Source organism: Heptranchias perlo, chromosome 5 (genome assembly GCF_035084215.1).
Source record: "Heptranchias perlo isolate sHepPer1 chromosome 5, sHepPer1.hap1, whole genome shotgun sequence".
Taxonomy (NCBI): Eukaryota; Metazoa; Chordata; class Chondrichthyes; order Hexanchiformes; family Hexanchidae; genus Heptranchias; species Heptranchias perlo.
In genome coordinates, this window is record NC_090329.1 from 57,047,662 (window position 1) to 57,063,982 (window position 16,321).

The 16,321-nt window shown below is 40.6% G+C and overlaps 1 protein-coding gene across 4 annotated transcripts in view; it reads left to right on the forward strand.

Moving 5' to 3' along the window:
• The first annotated feature begins 9,984 nt into the window (after positions 1 to 9,984).
• The window catches only part of LOC137321383 (sterile alpha motif domain-containing protein 12-like), a 51,293-nt gene continuing 44,956 nt past the window's right edge, over positions 9,985 to 16,321 (forward strand). The window contains exons 1-2 of one of the 4 annotated variants that reach the window (XM_067983774.1): positions 9,985 to 10,063; positions 13,374 to 13,541. In XM_067983774.1, coding sequence (XP_067839875.1) covers positions 13,461 to 13,541 — 81 coding nt within the window. In that variant the 5' untranslated portion in view covers positions 9,985 to 10,063; positions 13,374 to 13,460. Of the gene's footprint in view, positions 10,209 to 10,328; positions 10,378 to 13,373; positions 13,542 to 16,321 lie in introns of those variants that run through there. The other 3 variants (XM_067983771.1, XM_067983772.1, XM_067983773.1) reach the window with 3 other exon arrangements.

Sequence of the window (16,321 nt, forward strand, 5' to 3'; positions counted from 1 at the left end):
TTAAAGGTTGGCACATGATTTGTTGGGTATATCTGCTTTTTAACAATATTAAGACTTGGGGCATGCAGTGAAGGGAGAGACTGTATTAGGTGAGCCCTAGATGGGCTAGCATAACAATCTTCTTTACATTGTAGTAATTAAACTTTTTAATCACCAAAATTACTATACTGGTCTCCATTGGTACATCCTACCATTCATAAAACATAGGAAATTATGATTTCTTATAAGGAATGGTGACTTGGGTGAGGTAATTGAGGCTGCCAGCACCGGTATCCTACTACCTCATTCTCAGAAAAGGAAGAGAGGGCAGAAATCTTGGGGGTTGGTACTTGCAAAAGACTTTGTTTGGTTGCATGTATACTTTCCCATAAAGTACAAAGTAAACATGATTTAACAGCTGTTTATGAAGTAGTGCATATTAAGCTTCGTGTTCGCCACTAGATTTAGTTTGGTCCGGTAACTGAATTTGTAAACATTATTCGATACAGATTTCAATTATAAACATTCTACCAGTGAAGTGAGAAAAAAAACTTTTTCCTCCAACTTTTCTCTCCCCTTTCCTAACAACAGTGTTATGCTAGAGTATAATTACACATGCACTCTGGTACCTTAACGAAGTTATCATTCTTCATGTGTGAACCTCAACAGTGAGGTTATTGAAACCATTAAGGCCATCACAGCTAAGCCTGATCCTCACCCAAGATCCACATGCATCCACTTTCTAACTGGAGTCATTGGATAGAAATCAGGGGATAATTTTTCCCTTCCCTAGTTTGCGAACCCTGAGGCCAATTGCATCAGCCCCACTGTGGGCTGAGATCAGATAACTCAACACAGCTTAGTGATTGAACTGCAGAGCTTTCTTATCTGTATGACTTGGTACTATATTGGCGGATGTGTTTGTCGCAAGAACCATATTGAAAGCCATTTATTTCAGAAAACAAGTAACTTAGGTGATTGACAAGCACAAAACCTTTTTTTAAAGATATTCTATATTTAACCAGAGGCAAGATTTTTCCTAAGCATTGGTAACACAGATTTGGATGTGAGGTTATTTGTATTGTGCACAAATGTGCACCGTAACAGATTGGAGATCTGTCTTATCTCAAATCACAAGAATTTTGATATTTTAGCTTTTTTATATACATTTTTAGCTACGTTAGTACAGACAATTTTAGGTACTGTTCCCATTGTTTGTTCCTATCTGTTTATCTGTATATTAAATACACATACCCTGTCTAATATGCAGATTAAGTTTCAAAGGGAGTGGCCTGACTTTTGTTTATGTCAAATTCTTAACAAATATTGCAGATGACAAACATGATGTTCACTGGCCATTCCACCAGGGGGAGCAGGACGATTCTCACTCACTGTGGTAACCTTGCATTGTTCTGCAGGTATTAAAAATTGAGCTAAGAAACCTGTCAAGCAATCTTTGTGTCTTTGAACCCTACTTTGATTGACAGTTTTGAATAATTGTAAAATAAACCTTTTAATGTTCTTTTATTGCAGCTTTATCAAAGGGCAGCAAATTATTTAACCCAGGTTAGTAGTCTACATTCTTTTGTGTATTTTTACTTTGCCAAGTGAGCAACGAGTTGACTAGTTCAGTGCGCCTTGTAAAACCTCTTATTGTGAATGCTGAGAACAATTAGAATGTTAACACATTTATTACTTTGATACAGGGACTGTAAGTTAAGTGTTGTACACTAGTGAAATCTGCTGTGTATACTCTTGCTTCTGTTTAATTTTACTTCTTAATAAAACTGATCTATCGTTTGTAGCCTGAGATATACAGTCTGTCAGAGTGTTATTTGTCTGTCAGTCAGAGATAGCCCATGCTATTTGCACTGAGTACCTCCTTGGTGAAATGATTCACTGTTCACCCTGCAGCCCACTATGCCAGATTACTTTGCACATAAGGTCACATTTCAGATCACGGGGAATGTGGGTTTGCCTGTGGAAGTGGACTTTTGTGCATGGCACAAGAAAAGATAACCGGAGCATGACTGCATTGTAACAACTATACACAAGTTATATTTGCACCACTAAGTACAGATGTAATTTTTGATTTTAATTGTATGAGGTGCACTGTGTTAGCAATCAATTTTTGACTGCACAAACATAATGGATGGATTAATAAATAGAAAAAGGTGCCCCTGAGATAATTATCTTACTGCCAAGATTTTGTTTAAATTAAAAACTTCTCCAAGCTTCCAAATTCCTGATAGATACAGGAGTTTCGTTGAAACACAAGGGCTTGTTATTACTAGACCATACCTGTGCATGTATTTCTCAAAGCAGTCTTGCCAAAAAGTAGGGGAAAATAGGCAGCTGCACAGTGTGGTGCATTGTCCTGAATTTAATCATGATTGATCCACTCCTCTGTAACTTAAAGCTTATTTCCTAGCCACTCCAATAGTGCAGAGGGGACAGGAGAATCGATTTATTACATGTATTTGGCACAAGTGCTATTTTTTTTTACTCAAAAGCTCAAGATGAAATTGCACTTCAGTTGTTTGAAAAAATATTCTTGTCTTTCCTTCATCATATAAAAAAGTCTTGTGTCTGGCAAGTATTTTGCTGATTACACTTCAGGCATCGCATCTTGTCATATTTGATATGGCAGAGCGGAACTCATGGCTGCAAGATTCTATGATGCAAACCCTATCCCAACTCCTAGAAAGGGTCACCTGGATGGACAATGCGGCCGCAGGTACATGCAAGAGTGCATCAGAGGCGCACGCCCCAGTGGAGACCCAGAAAATTAGAGTAGCTCCATGCTGCTCCAAGCCTGGATAAGACCCAACGAACAAGGTAACTTTTTTTTCTTCACTTCTCAATGGAGTCAGGGAGACTTCTGTTCAAGGTCATTGATCCCCTTTGCCTTGGGGTCTTTGCTGGGCCATCAACAGAACTCATGCTAGCTCTCACATATTGAGAATTCCATTGAAATCTACCAAGGCTGTAATGGCCAGAATTTCCAAGGTAGCCTGAGAACTCCCCTCGACACCCTGACATGCCCACTTGATGCTTGGTGGAGGTCAAAAGATTCATCCATACCTGCACCCCCACCAGCAGAATTTCTCGTAAGGGCAGAATCCTGACTGAACCAGGTTCCATCCCATTTTTTCGTTTCCCTGGCCAGGGATCCAACACACTTAAGCCATGACACTTGTCTGGAATTTTGCCCCATCCCCTACACCAGTGTTGCATAATTCTATTGTCCACATGATCCCGAGCTGTCCTTCTTCCCCATGCTACATGCAGATTGATTTATTTATATAACTGTGGTATGTGGGGTGCCTCATTAGATGAGAGTGCGGGTTGGAGTTAGGACTATAACACTATACAGCTGACTCAGGAGCTCAACAAAATTGATTTTCATTTATTTATGTTCCAGGAAGCAATCAAAAAAACACTTATTTCCCTATCTCTAAACATGTCCCTCACAAATTTCTTTCCAAATCCTTTCAGCGGCCATGTGCACCCCTCCCCATTACCCCGTCCTAGTTCGCCCTTCAATAGCATAGCTCCAACGCACGAGATATTGTTGCATCACTATTTATTTTTCTGAAGTCTGCTGCCCCAAAATCAGTGATATTACTTTAATAGCAAGCACATGGTTCTGGACAGATTCAATCAGACATAATTTTTGATCAACTTTACCCTATGACCCATAACATTTGAGCTTCACTATTGAACAATACTAGAAAAATACTGCATCAGGAAATAACTCAAACAAGTTGTAGTAATAAATATTAACACTACATGTGATGTATAATAAGCAATGTCTGGCAGAGATCTAAAACAGCAATTGAATTGGGGTGTGAATGGTGTTGAAAACCTCTGAAGCTTTGATTTTTTGTGGATTATGACACCATCAGAATCCTTCAATTTGATTTCAACCTTAAATTTCCATCTATTATCTTATATATATTTATACTCAAGAAGGCAATTACTATTCTCAAGGCTTAGTAACAAATTTCCAAACATAACTTGTGAGATGTCCCAGGTTAGTAAATGGTATATTGAAATAAATGTTAAATTAAAAGAAAAATGCACTTCAAAATGTAGCAAGACAATTGGATTTCTACTTGTTCTACCAGTACACAGGAAATGCTTTGCTAAAGTTGTTAGCAAACTGCATTCAGATGTGTTACAACATGTTCATGTTGAAAGAACATTCTTGCGTAAGGGAAGACTTTCATATTAGTTTGGACTGTGTTTGAACAGGTAAAAACAGATATGCAAAATACTCCAGAAATCTTAACAATGTGGTGTTGCAATGGATGATGAAAACTTAAAAATAAGTTTACAGCCCACCTGTTATTACTTTTAAGTACTTGTAAAATATTGTTTCAAAGAAATAAATCAAAATCACAATTTCCATAAATTTCTGCTATTTCAAAAAAAAATTCTAATTATACATTGGTAACAAACTCTAGTCATCTCGTACAATAGAAGCATTCATGCGCAGCTGCAATTTAAAAAAAACCTCAAGACAATACAACTAATTATCTCAAATAGAATGAAATACTTTGCCTCATGCTACCAACTCTCATCAATGGGTAACCCTTTTAAGTGACAGCAGAGCATTTACTGCTTTACTTATAGAAGCCTCTTCACACTGTGTCACTGGACATCATCCAGCTGAATTATCAATTATTTTTCTATATATAAACAATAGTCACTGAAAAAAGAAACATTAATGCAATTTCCTATCATAAATGACAATGCATAGTATTAAGATAATACACATAGAATCATAGAAGTTACAACATGGAAACAGGCCCTTCGGCCCAACATGTCCATGTCGCCCAGTTTATACCACTAAGCTAGTCCCAGTTGCCTGCACTTGGCCCATATCCCTCTATACCCATCTTACCCATGTAACTGTCCAAATGCTTTTTGAAAGACAAAATTGTACCCGCCTCTACTACTGCCTCTGGCAGCTCGTTCCAGACACTCACCACCCTTTGAGTGAAAAAATTGCCCCTCTGGACCCTTTTGTATCTCTCCCCTCTCACCTTAAATCTATGCCCCCTCGTTATAGACTCCCCTACCTTTGGGAAAAGATTTTGACTATCTACCTTATCTATGCCCCTCATTATTTTATAGACTTCTATAAGATCACCCCGAAACCTCCTACTCTCCAGGGAAAAAAGTCTCAGTCTATCCAACCTCTCCCTATAAGTCAAACCATCAAGTCCCGGTAGCATCCTAGTAAATCTTTTCTGCACTCTTTCTAGTTTAATAATATCCTTTCTATAATAGGGTGACCAGAACTGTACACAGTATTCCAAGTGTGGCCTCACCAATGCCCTGTACAACTTCAACAAGACATCCCAACTCCTGCATTCAATGTTCTGACCAATGAAACCAAGCATGCTGAATGCCTTCTTCACCACCCTTTCCACCTGTGACTCCACTTTCAAGGAGCTATGAACCTGTACTCCTAGATCTCTTTGTTCTATAACTCTCCCCAACGCCCTACCATTAACGGAGTAGGTCCTAGCCCGATTCGATCTACCAAAATGCATCACCTCACATTTATCTAAATTAAACTCCATCTGCCATTCATCGGCCCACTGGCCCAATTTATCAAGATCCCGTTGCAATCCTAGATAACCTTCTTCACTGTCCACAATGCCACCAATCTTGGTGTCATCTGCAAACTTACTAACCATGCCTCCTAAATTCTCATCCAAATCATTAATATAAATAACAAATAACAGCGGACCCAGCACCGATCCCTGAGGCACACCGCTGGACACAGGCATCCAGTTTGAAAAACAACCCTCTACAACCACCCTCTGTCTTCTGTCGTCAAGCCAATTTTGTATCCAATTGGCTACCTCACCTTGGATCCCATGAGATTTAACCTTATGTAACAACCTACCATGCGGTACCTTGTCAAAGGCTTTGCTGAAGTCCATGTAGACCACGTCTACTGCACAGCCCTCATCACTATTTATTTCCCCAAGTTCCCTAACATCCATGCCTTTCTCAACCGTAAATACCGATGTGAAATATTCATTCAGGATCTCACCCATCTCTTGTGGTTCCGCACATAGATGACCTTGTTGATCCTTAAGAGGCCCTACTCTCTCCCTAGTTACTCTTTTGCCCTTTATGTATTTGTAGAAGCTCTTTGGATTCTCCTTTACCTTATCTGCCAAAGCAATCTCATGTCCCCTTTTTGCCCTCCTGATTTCTCTCTTAACTCTACTCCGGCAATCTCTATACTCTTCAAGGGATCCACTTGATCCCAGCTGCCTATGCATGTCATATGCCTCCTTCTTCTTTTTGACTAGGGCCTCAATCTCCCGAGTCATCCAAGGTTCCCTACTCCTACCAGCCTTGCCCTTCACTTTATAAGGAATGTGCTTACCCTGAACCCTGGTTAACACACTTTTGAAAGCCTCCCACTTACCAGACGTCCCTTTGCCTGCCAACAGACTCTCCCAATCAACTTCTGAAAGTTCCTGTCTAATACCATCAAAATTGGCCTTTCCCCAATTTAGAATTTTAACTTTTGGGCCAGACCTATCCTTCTCCATAGCTATCTTAAAACTAATGGAATTATGATCACTGGTCCCAAAGTGATCCCTCACTAACATTTCTGTCACCTGCCCTTCCTTATTTCCCAAGAGGAGGTCAAGTTTTGCCCCCTCTCTAGTCGGGCCATCCACATACTGAATGAGAAATTCCTCCTGAATACACTCAACAAATTTCTCTCCATCCAAGCCCCTAATGCTATGGCTGTCCCAGTCAATGTTGGGAAAGTTAAAGTACCCTACTATTACCACCCTATTTTTCTTGCAGCTGTCTGTAATCTCCTTACATATTTGCTCCTCAATTTCCCGTTGACTATTTGGGGGTCTGTAGTACAATCCTATCAAAGTGATCTCTCCCTTCTTATTTTTCAGTTCTACCCATATAGACTCAGTGGGCGAACCCTCGGATATATCCCCTCTCACTACTGCCGTGATGTTCTCCCTAATCAAGAACGCAACTCCCCCTCCTCTCTTACCTCCTGCTCTATCTTTCCTATAGCATCTGTACCCTGGAACATTGAGCTGCCAGTCCTGCCCCTCCCTTAGCCATGTTTCAGTAATAGCTATAACATCCCAGTCCCATGTACCCATCCATGCCCTGAGTTCATCTGCCTTGCCCATCAGACTTCTTGCATTGAAATAAATGCAGTTTAATCTAGACTTCCCTTGGTCTTTGCCCTGCTTTCTCAGACCATCTGTCCGGTCATGTTCTGTACACTCTCCCTTACTGCCTTTTGTTTCTGTCACCACTTTATTTCCCACTGACTTCTTGCATCGGTTCCCATCCCCCTGCCATATTAGTTTAAACCCTCCCCAACAGCACTAGCAAACACTCCCCCTAGGACATTGGTTCCAGTCCTGCCCAGATGCAGACCGTCCAATTTGTACTGGTCCCACCTCCCCCAGAACCGGTTCCAATGTCCCAGGAATTTGAATCCGTCCCTCTTGCACCATCTCTCAAGCCACGTATTCATCCTAGCTATCCTGTCATTCCTACTCTGACTAACCCGTGGCACTGGTAGCAATCCTGAGATTACTACCCTTGAGGTCCTACTCTTTAGTTTAACTCTTAACTCCCTAAATTCAGCTTGTAGGACCTCATCCTGTTTTTTACCTATATCGTGGAAACAGACATTTCGGCCCAACCAGTCCATGTCAGTGCTTACCCTCCAGCACGCAAATATTCTGAATCGCATTTACTCACCATGTTTCTCATATCGCTTCACCCCCTGTTCCTTCATTTACCTATCCAATCTAATCTTGAATGTTGACATAGTTTCTGCCTCAACCACTAAACCTGGAAGTGCATTCCACAGCCTCACAACTCTCTGTGTGAAGAAGTTTCTCTTGCTCACTGTACTAAATCCCTTACATTTAATCTTGTATATATGACCCCTTGTTCTTGACCCCTCAACTACTAGAAATTGTCTGCTTCTATCTAGTCTGTCCTATTCCATCATAATTTTAAAATACCTAATTCCACTAATGAGTGGAATCTACCACTTGTGGGATACATCAGTGGACTGTTGACTTGTTTACTGCTGATTTTACTCTACAAGTGAGTTATATTAGTGAATATTCTCTGCTTATTGTGAATTTAAAGATTGATTGTAATTTTTCTTGTCGATCTCTTTTGGCAAATTACTATTAAGGTTTGTGTTTGTATAGTAAAGTTTGTGCAATGAGATCACATCCTGTTGAACAGGACCTCTGAAATTTATGGGCCACCATGGAAAGTGCCCATATTCTGTGAACTGGTACAGAATTTGCCTTTGCACATTTGGGAACTATGGCATTTCTTATATAAAATGCTTTATGTAAATAAAATTGTTCCATATAAACCTATAAATGTGCAAAAGCCTTGTGTGCACACTCTACCACTCTTAATTCAAAGTTTCTTAATTCAATTTATCTGATAATTCAAATATTTTAGCACAAATTTCCAACTTTGCTGTGTTAGTTACTTTGCTTAATTCAAATGACTGGATGATTCATTTTTTTTAGTGCATCTAACTTTGAATTATCAGGAATGATATCATGCATTGCATATTAAAATTGTAGTGACATGTTAAGTGTATCCGTAGCACACAAGATCATTCATCATGCTTGGCTCACATAATCACTATCTGCTAAGATATGCATGCTAATTTGCAAAAATATAGACAGCTGCCGGTCGTGCAGAAGAAGCCACACAAAAGCAACCAATTCAATTGCTAATTTTTCCCCCAATACTGTATCTGCATGGCATTAAAGGACAGGAGAATGTTTTGCATGTTTGTTGATACAGCAGCTCACGGTCATGTTGTTCCACATCTTCACTATACCATTTCGGATCCCGTTCTGAACTGGTTCATTGTACTGTACATTGCAGATTCAATATTAAACATTGGAGATTCTGATTGGCTGGCACTCCAGGTTTGCGAGCACACTATATGGGGTCCACATGAACATCAAATTGTATGTTTTCATAATCCACACAGATTATATACAGAGCTTTCAATAGCAGGCAAATGCTGGAAAGAAAGAACTTGCATTGATATAGCGCCGCTCACAACCTCAGGATGCCCAAAAGCTCTTTACAGCCAATGAATTACTCTTGAAATGTAGTCACTGTTGTAATGTAGGAAACGTGGCAGCCAATTTGCACATAGCAAGGTCCCACAAATAGCAATGAGTTAATGACCAGATAGTCTGTTTTAGTGATGTTTGTCAAAGGATAAATATTGGCCAGGACATGGGGAGAACTCTCCTGTTCTTCTTTGAAATAGTGTCATGGGATCTTTTACTTCCACCTAAGAGGTCAGGTTGGCGGGGTGGGGGGGCTCCGTTCAACCTCTCGTCGGAAAGATGGCACCTCAAGAGTGCAGCACTCCCTCCCGACTGCACTGAAGTGTCAGCCTAGATTTTTAAACTCCGTAGCTAGCCTTGAACTCCATAGTCAGGCAAGAGTGACACACACATTGTAACTCATTTAAGAATATGATGTGGAGATGCCGGTGATGGACTGGGGTTGACAACTGTAAACAATTTTACAACACCAAGTTATAGTCCAACAATTTTATTTGAAATTCACAAGCTTTCGGAGGCTTCCTCCTTCCTCAGGTGAATGTTGTTCATTTCCCGCTGCGCCTACACACGGCGCACGGACCTCACTGTGTAACCAGCGCGCGCCGCATTCCCACAGCACTCACCTGAGGAAGGAGGAAGCCTCCGAAAGCTTGTGAATTTCAAATAAAATTGTTGGACTATAACTTGGTGTTGTAAAATTGTTTACATTTAAGAATATGGAGCTGTCTATCTTGAATAACACACATCAAAGTATGTTGCATTTTTAAGTCAAAGCGACAGGTTGTCGGCCCGAACGAGTGACACGTGGACGAGTCAGGTCGCGCAGTGCTCTGGTTGCGCACGCACCTCCGACATGAGCCCCAGAGCCGGGACCAGGTGTTCCCTGTGATCGGTGCCGATTACCTGGGAGCGGCGCGCGCCGGTTACACAGTGAGGTCCGTGCACCGTGCACCGTGCAATGAAATCATATCATTTAACTCGTTAGCGAACAATAACGAAAACTGGTCTCCTGTGAAGTGGTTCACAAAAGTTAAATGTTGGAGTGCTGCCAGGTGATTGCCTGAAAAGAAAATCTTTAACGTATGTGTTTCCACCAGCAATTTAGCTTTTGTTTTGTTTTTGTTTTGTTTTTGATTCTCCTGTTGAAACTTCGAACTAGAACTAACAGTAAACTGTATTTGAGTGATTCGGGTGTTTTGCGGAAGTATTGGAGCTCTCTTTCGCGTCGGGGAGACTTTACCTCACCCAGGTTAAGTTCCAAGGCTATGTATGAGTCGTCGAACGTCTAGAGCGAGTTATGCGATTCAAGAAAATCTTAAAGCTGCTGATGTGTTAGACAAATATGCCTTGAATTTGTTTAGGAAAATTTTTCCCCATGAATTTGGGTGTGAATATATTAGAGTGCGTGGGGTGGAGGGGATGAAAAGGTTGACTCCATTTCGGGGCCCATCTAGTGAATAAGGATGCCTATGCACTGATGGTACCATTTGGGTGAAATTGGCTAATCCAGATTATGCTGTTAGCTTCACTTCAGTCGGGGAAATGGAGCTCTGTGCATGTGTGCTTCTGTAAATTGTAATACATAAGTGTGGATGGGACAATCATTTCTCTGCAAACATTAAAAAATCACAAGTGGTTGAATGGCTACAGTTGTGCTATAGTGTGAGATTACCACCTGCCTAAACTTGATATGAGTGATTTTTGCACCTAAAACTACCCCATATAGTTTGGATTATTCCTGGTTTATATGTTGCTCTTTGGAAACATTATCCACAAATGTGGGGTTAAGAAGGAAGGAAAGAACTTGCATTTATATAGCACCATTTGCAACCCCCGAACATCTCAAAGCACTTCACGCTCAGTAAAGTTGTTTTGAAGTATAGTCACCATTTTAATGTAGGCAAACGTGGCAGCTGATTTGTGCATAGCAAGATCCCACAAACAGTAATGAGATAAATGACCAGATAATTTTTTTTTGATGGTGTTGGTTGAAGAATGAATGTTAGTCAGGACATCGGGAGAACTCTCTCGCTCCTTTTTTGAAGAGTGCCACGGGATCGTTTATATCCGGAGAGCAGGCAGGGCCTCGGTTTAATGTGTCATCTGAAAAGTGGCATCTCCGACAATACTGCACTGAAGTGTCAGCCTAGATTATATGCGCAAGTCTCTGTTGTGGGACTTGAACCCATAACCTACTGACTCTGAGGGATGAGTGCTGCAACTGAGCCAAAGCTGACTCTAATTTCTCTCTTTGGTGTAGCAGCCATCTTTCCTCATCTCCCTGTGTATGCCTTTATAGGCCAGTGTTGTCCAATACATTAGACACTAGCTACGTGGCTAAATTTTTGAATTTTATTTTGAATAGTAAATTAAAAAATGATCTCAATGCTCAAAAGTTGCACAGCATATGTATGTGTACTTTAACTACTTTTTGTGTGTTTGTTGGTAAAATGGTAGGGTGCAAAGCAGAATGTATGAGTGTTTTTGAGTGTGTGCATTTTACTTCCTTTTAATATTGCTTATTGGCCAATTGCCAAAATGGTATGTAACACTGGTGAAAATGCTGGACTTTAGTACCATGGAAACAATAGCAACATTGTGTGGAGAGGGGAGGTGTCATTGTGGTCAGCTCAACCAATGGTAATAACTGTTTCAGGCCAGCAGAAGAATTCAGGTCCAACCAATAACAGGCAGCTCCAACAGGGCATGTCACGACGAAGGGCAAGCAGCATCCAACCAGGTACTGGTTGGAGAGCAGGGGTGGGTTTGGTGGTCTCATTGACGAGAATGTTGACTCGCACAAATTACCACTCGCAAATGTTGGGCAAAAATCTAGAAGCTACACTAAAATGTGCTGTGTTTGACGCATTCAAGCCAGAATTCCAAACTTGGGTGAAACAGCAAGACTGCAAAGTTTCACACTGAATGATGGTAGATGTTTGTTAAATAAATGTACACATGAAGTATATTTACCTACATTGTGTATAAGGTGCTTTCTACTAAAATTAGTGAATGTGGCTAAAACAGTGTTGCTTGTTAGCAATTTATAGAATCATAGAAGTTTACAACATGGAAACAGGCCCTTCGGCCCAACATGTCCATGTCGCCCAGTTTATACCACTAAGCTAGTCCCAATTGCTTGCACTTGGCCCATATCACTCTATACCCATCTTACCCATGTAACTGTCCAAATGCTTTTTAAAAGACAAAATTGTACCCGCCTCTACTACTGCCTCTGGCAGCTCGTTCCAGACACTCACCACCCTTTGAGTGAAAAAATTGCCCCTCTGGACCCTTTTGTATCTCTCCCCTCTCACCTTAAATCTATGCCCCCTCGATGAAAGCGATATAGTGGAAGTCATGTTGGGAAGGATGGCTGACTGTGGAGCTGCAAGTAGGATGTTTTAGTATTGAGACTTTCTTTTATTTGTTCTTGGGATGTGGATGACATTGCCAAGGCTGGTGTTGGCAAAGGAAAAGAACTGAAGGTGAGTTGACAGTAACACCTCATCACACTGATTTAATGATCTTCCTGTAAGAATGGTGAGTGCATTCAGCATATAATGTGAAGGGAAAGGCAAGTAGTTGTTTATAAATAGAGCTTTTAGGAAAATTGGCAGCATGTCTGTTTGGGAGCAGGGCATGTTGCCGAATAGGAATTTGTGAAGAAGTAGTAAACCCTGATCCCTTCCCAGATGAACTCTTATGCGAACAGGGAATGTTGCTGTGGTGTGGATCAATGAATTATTGCTGACATTGTGCAATAAATGGATTAGATGACTGCATTATTAATCCAAAATGCTTAGAAGTTAATAGAACACTCTAAATCAAAATAAACTACAGTGCTTTTTTCCACCTGTGGTGCTGTACCTTTATTACTGACCTATTTTAAAAGATACAACCAAAAAAAATGTCATATTTTAATACCTATCATTTAGAATCAGGATAGTATTTGGCCTTTTACTGTAAAGCATGGACATATGGGAGTGTGCTGTGTGCAAAGGTAGGCCTAAAAACATAAAAACAAAACCATTCTGTTACTGAGCTTCAGCATTTTGCTCCAACAAAAGTGGGTGAGCCCACCCCAGAAACAATACAATATAACTGGCCTATAACTATCTTAGTTAGAACTTGATTTAAAAACAAAATTTCATGGATCATCTGTCTACTAACTTATGATTTTCAAATTGCATTATGAAAGCTGCAATAGAAATTGAGACTAAATGCTTTTTATTTTGCAAATAGGTTATACAACCTGTAATTGGTCACTGCTATCACTGAATAGATTGCATCGTGAGACCATTTTAAGAACTACGTATCCATCATTCAGCAATGGACTGTGAAGATGTCCCGGACCCACATTTTGCATCCTGCCAACCAAAACCAGTGCATGACCAAAACTACCAATTACAGGTCAGTAGCCACTGGTCAGCATTTTGGCAATTCTCCGAGAATATTTTGTTTCTGCTCTTAACTAGACCATGTGGAGTATTTCTAAGCAGTGATGAAGCACATCCTCATCAGAATGGAGAACTGGAGCTCTAGTCAACCTCTCAGGAATCCCTTAGCAATTTGTTACATACTGTAATAAACAAAGTCTTAGAACAAACTGACTCATTTCCTTCCCGGTCTTGTGGGGTGCAAGAGACGTAAAAGGTGGGGGGTGGGGGCGGGGGGAATACAAGTTGACATTTTTAGCTTGGTTTTAAATGAAGTTCACGTATAGCTCGTCTCATTAGACAGTGGGCTAATTTTGAAAATGGATACAGACGGAACTCTCTCATTTGTGCATCCATAGGAATTAATTCACTTCAACACACTGATCTTTTAAATTTTCAATAAATTTTGTGACTTTTGTTATCATCTTCATTAGGTTGCTTTTAAATATGGGAATAGTGGAACTATTAGTGCATTATGATAGAATTGTTACAGCACAGAAGGAGACCATTCGGCCCATAGAGCCTGTGCCGGCTCTTTGTAAGAGTAATCCAGTTAGTCCCATTCCCCTGCTCTTTCCCTGTAGCCCTGCAAGTTTTTTCCCTTCAAATACTTATCCAATTCATTTTTGAAAGCCACGGTTGAATCTGCATCCACCACGCTTTCAGGCAGTGCATTTCAGATCATAACTACTCGCTGCATTTAAAAAAAGCTTTCCCTCTCGTCGCCTTTGGTTCTTTTGCCAATCACCTTAAATCTGCGTCTTCTGGTTCTCGGCCCTTCTGCCAGTGGGAACAGTTTCTTTTTATTTACTTTATCTAAACCCGTCATGATTTTGAACACTTCTAACAGATCTCCTGTCAACCCTCTCTGCTCGAAGGAGAGCAACCCCAGCTTCTCCAGTCTATCCATGTAACGAAGTCCATAACCCCTGGAACCATTCTAGTAAATCTTTTCTGCACCCTCTCTAATACCTTCACATACCTTCCTAAAGTGCGGTGCCTAGAATTGGACACAATACTCCAGTTGTGGCCGAACCAGTGCTTTATAAAGGTTCAACATAAGTTCCTTGCTTTTATACTCTATGCTTCTATATATAAAGCCCAAGATTCCATATGCTTTTTTAACCGCTCTCTCGACCTGTGCTGCCACCTTCAAAGATTTGTGCACAAACACCCCCAGGTGTCTCTGATCCTGCACCCCCTTTAGAATTGTACCGTTTAGTTTATATTGCCCCTCCTCGTTCTTCCTGCCAAAATGTATCACTTTGCACTTCTCTGCATTAAATTTTATCTGCCATTCCACAAGCCTGTCTGTGTCCTCTTGAAGTCTATTACTATCCTCTTCACTGTTAACTACACTTCCAAGTTTTGTGTCATCTGCAAATTTTGAAATTGTGTCCTAGGGCAATATGTCATGGAACCAACCAGGGAACAGACAATTTTAGATCTTGTATTGTGTAATGAGACGGTTAATTAATAATCTTACAGTAAAGGATCCTCTGGGGAAGAGTGATCATATGATAAAATTTCACTGAATTTGAAAGTGACGTACTTAAGTTCGAAATTAGTCGTAAACTTAAATAAAGCCAATTACATGGGTATGAGGGGCGAGCTTGCTAAGGTAAATTGGGAAATTAAATTAAAGGGTATGATTGGTGAAAAGCAATGGCAAACATTTAAAGAAATATTTCAATATAAGAACATAAGAAATAGGAATAGGCCACATTGACCCTCGAGCCTGGTCCGCCATTCAGTCAGATCATGGCTGATCTTTGATGAGTTATTCTCAACAAATATACATTCCATTGAGAAATAAAAATGCCACAGGAAAAGTGATCCACCCGTGGCTAACTAAAGAAGTTAAGGATAGCATTAGATTAAAAGAAGAGGCCTATAATGTTGCCAAGGAGAGTAGTAAGCCTGAGGATTGAGAGAGTTTTAGAAACCAGCAAAGTGTTGACCGGAAGTCACCGATTACAATTATTGGCTTAGTACACAGAGGAGACAGTCAATTCTCTCTTAATTCTCAATTTGCTTTATTAACGTTATTAGATCATGTACATACCACTTATACGTCTGGTTAGATATAGGCATGCAGTTTACATCAGGTTATACAGTTGTATACTCAAACTAGGATTTAAACGCACACCCACTAGGTTTCTCTGACTAACACTCCGAGTGGTCACAGAATAGAAAGGATATTATATTACCCGGAAAGGAGAGATAACGCTGGCCAAGCGATTCGTTCTCGCTCTCTCGACGTCGTCTCTACGTCCCTGACGCCAGGTCCCTACTTCCGCGATGGTTAGTCTCCGGAGTTTTCCTCACAAACTGGCACCAAGCCTGCAATTCTTCAGTTTTAACTTCAAGCCTGTCTTTTCGAATTATGCTGTCTTCTCCGGTTGGCTTAAAGTTCCTCGAGTGGTCGGTGTCATCCCCTGATTGGCTCTGTTCCAAGGGGCTAGGTAGCATCACCTCATTACTCCTTTTCTAAATAAGGACTGGTGTCTCATCAGAGCTCCTTTGTCCCTCGAACAAGTGGAACTAATTCAAACCGGTTCTGGCCAGTTCAGACCAGTGACTGAACTCCAGGTCACTTCAGTTCAAAAGTTAGTCTCTTTGTTAGCAATTCAAATTAAACTCAGTAGTTTTCTGCAGCCCCTGGCCAACAAAAGGACGACCAAAAAATTGATAAAAAGGGAGAAAATAGAATATGAAAGTTAACTAGCAAGAAATCTAAAAACGGATTGTAAG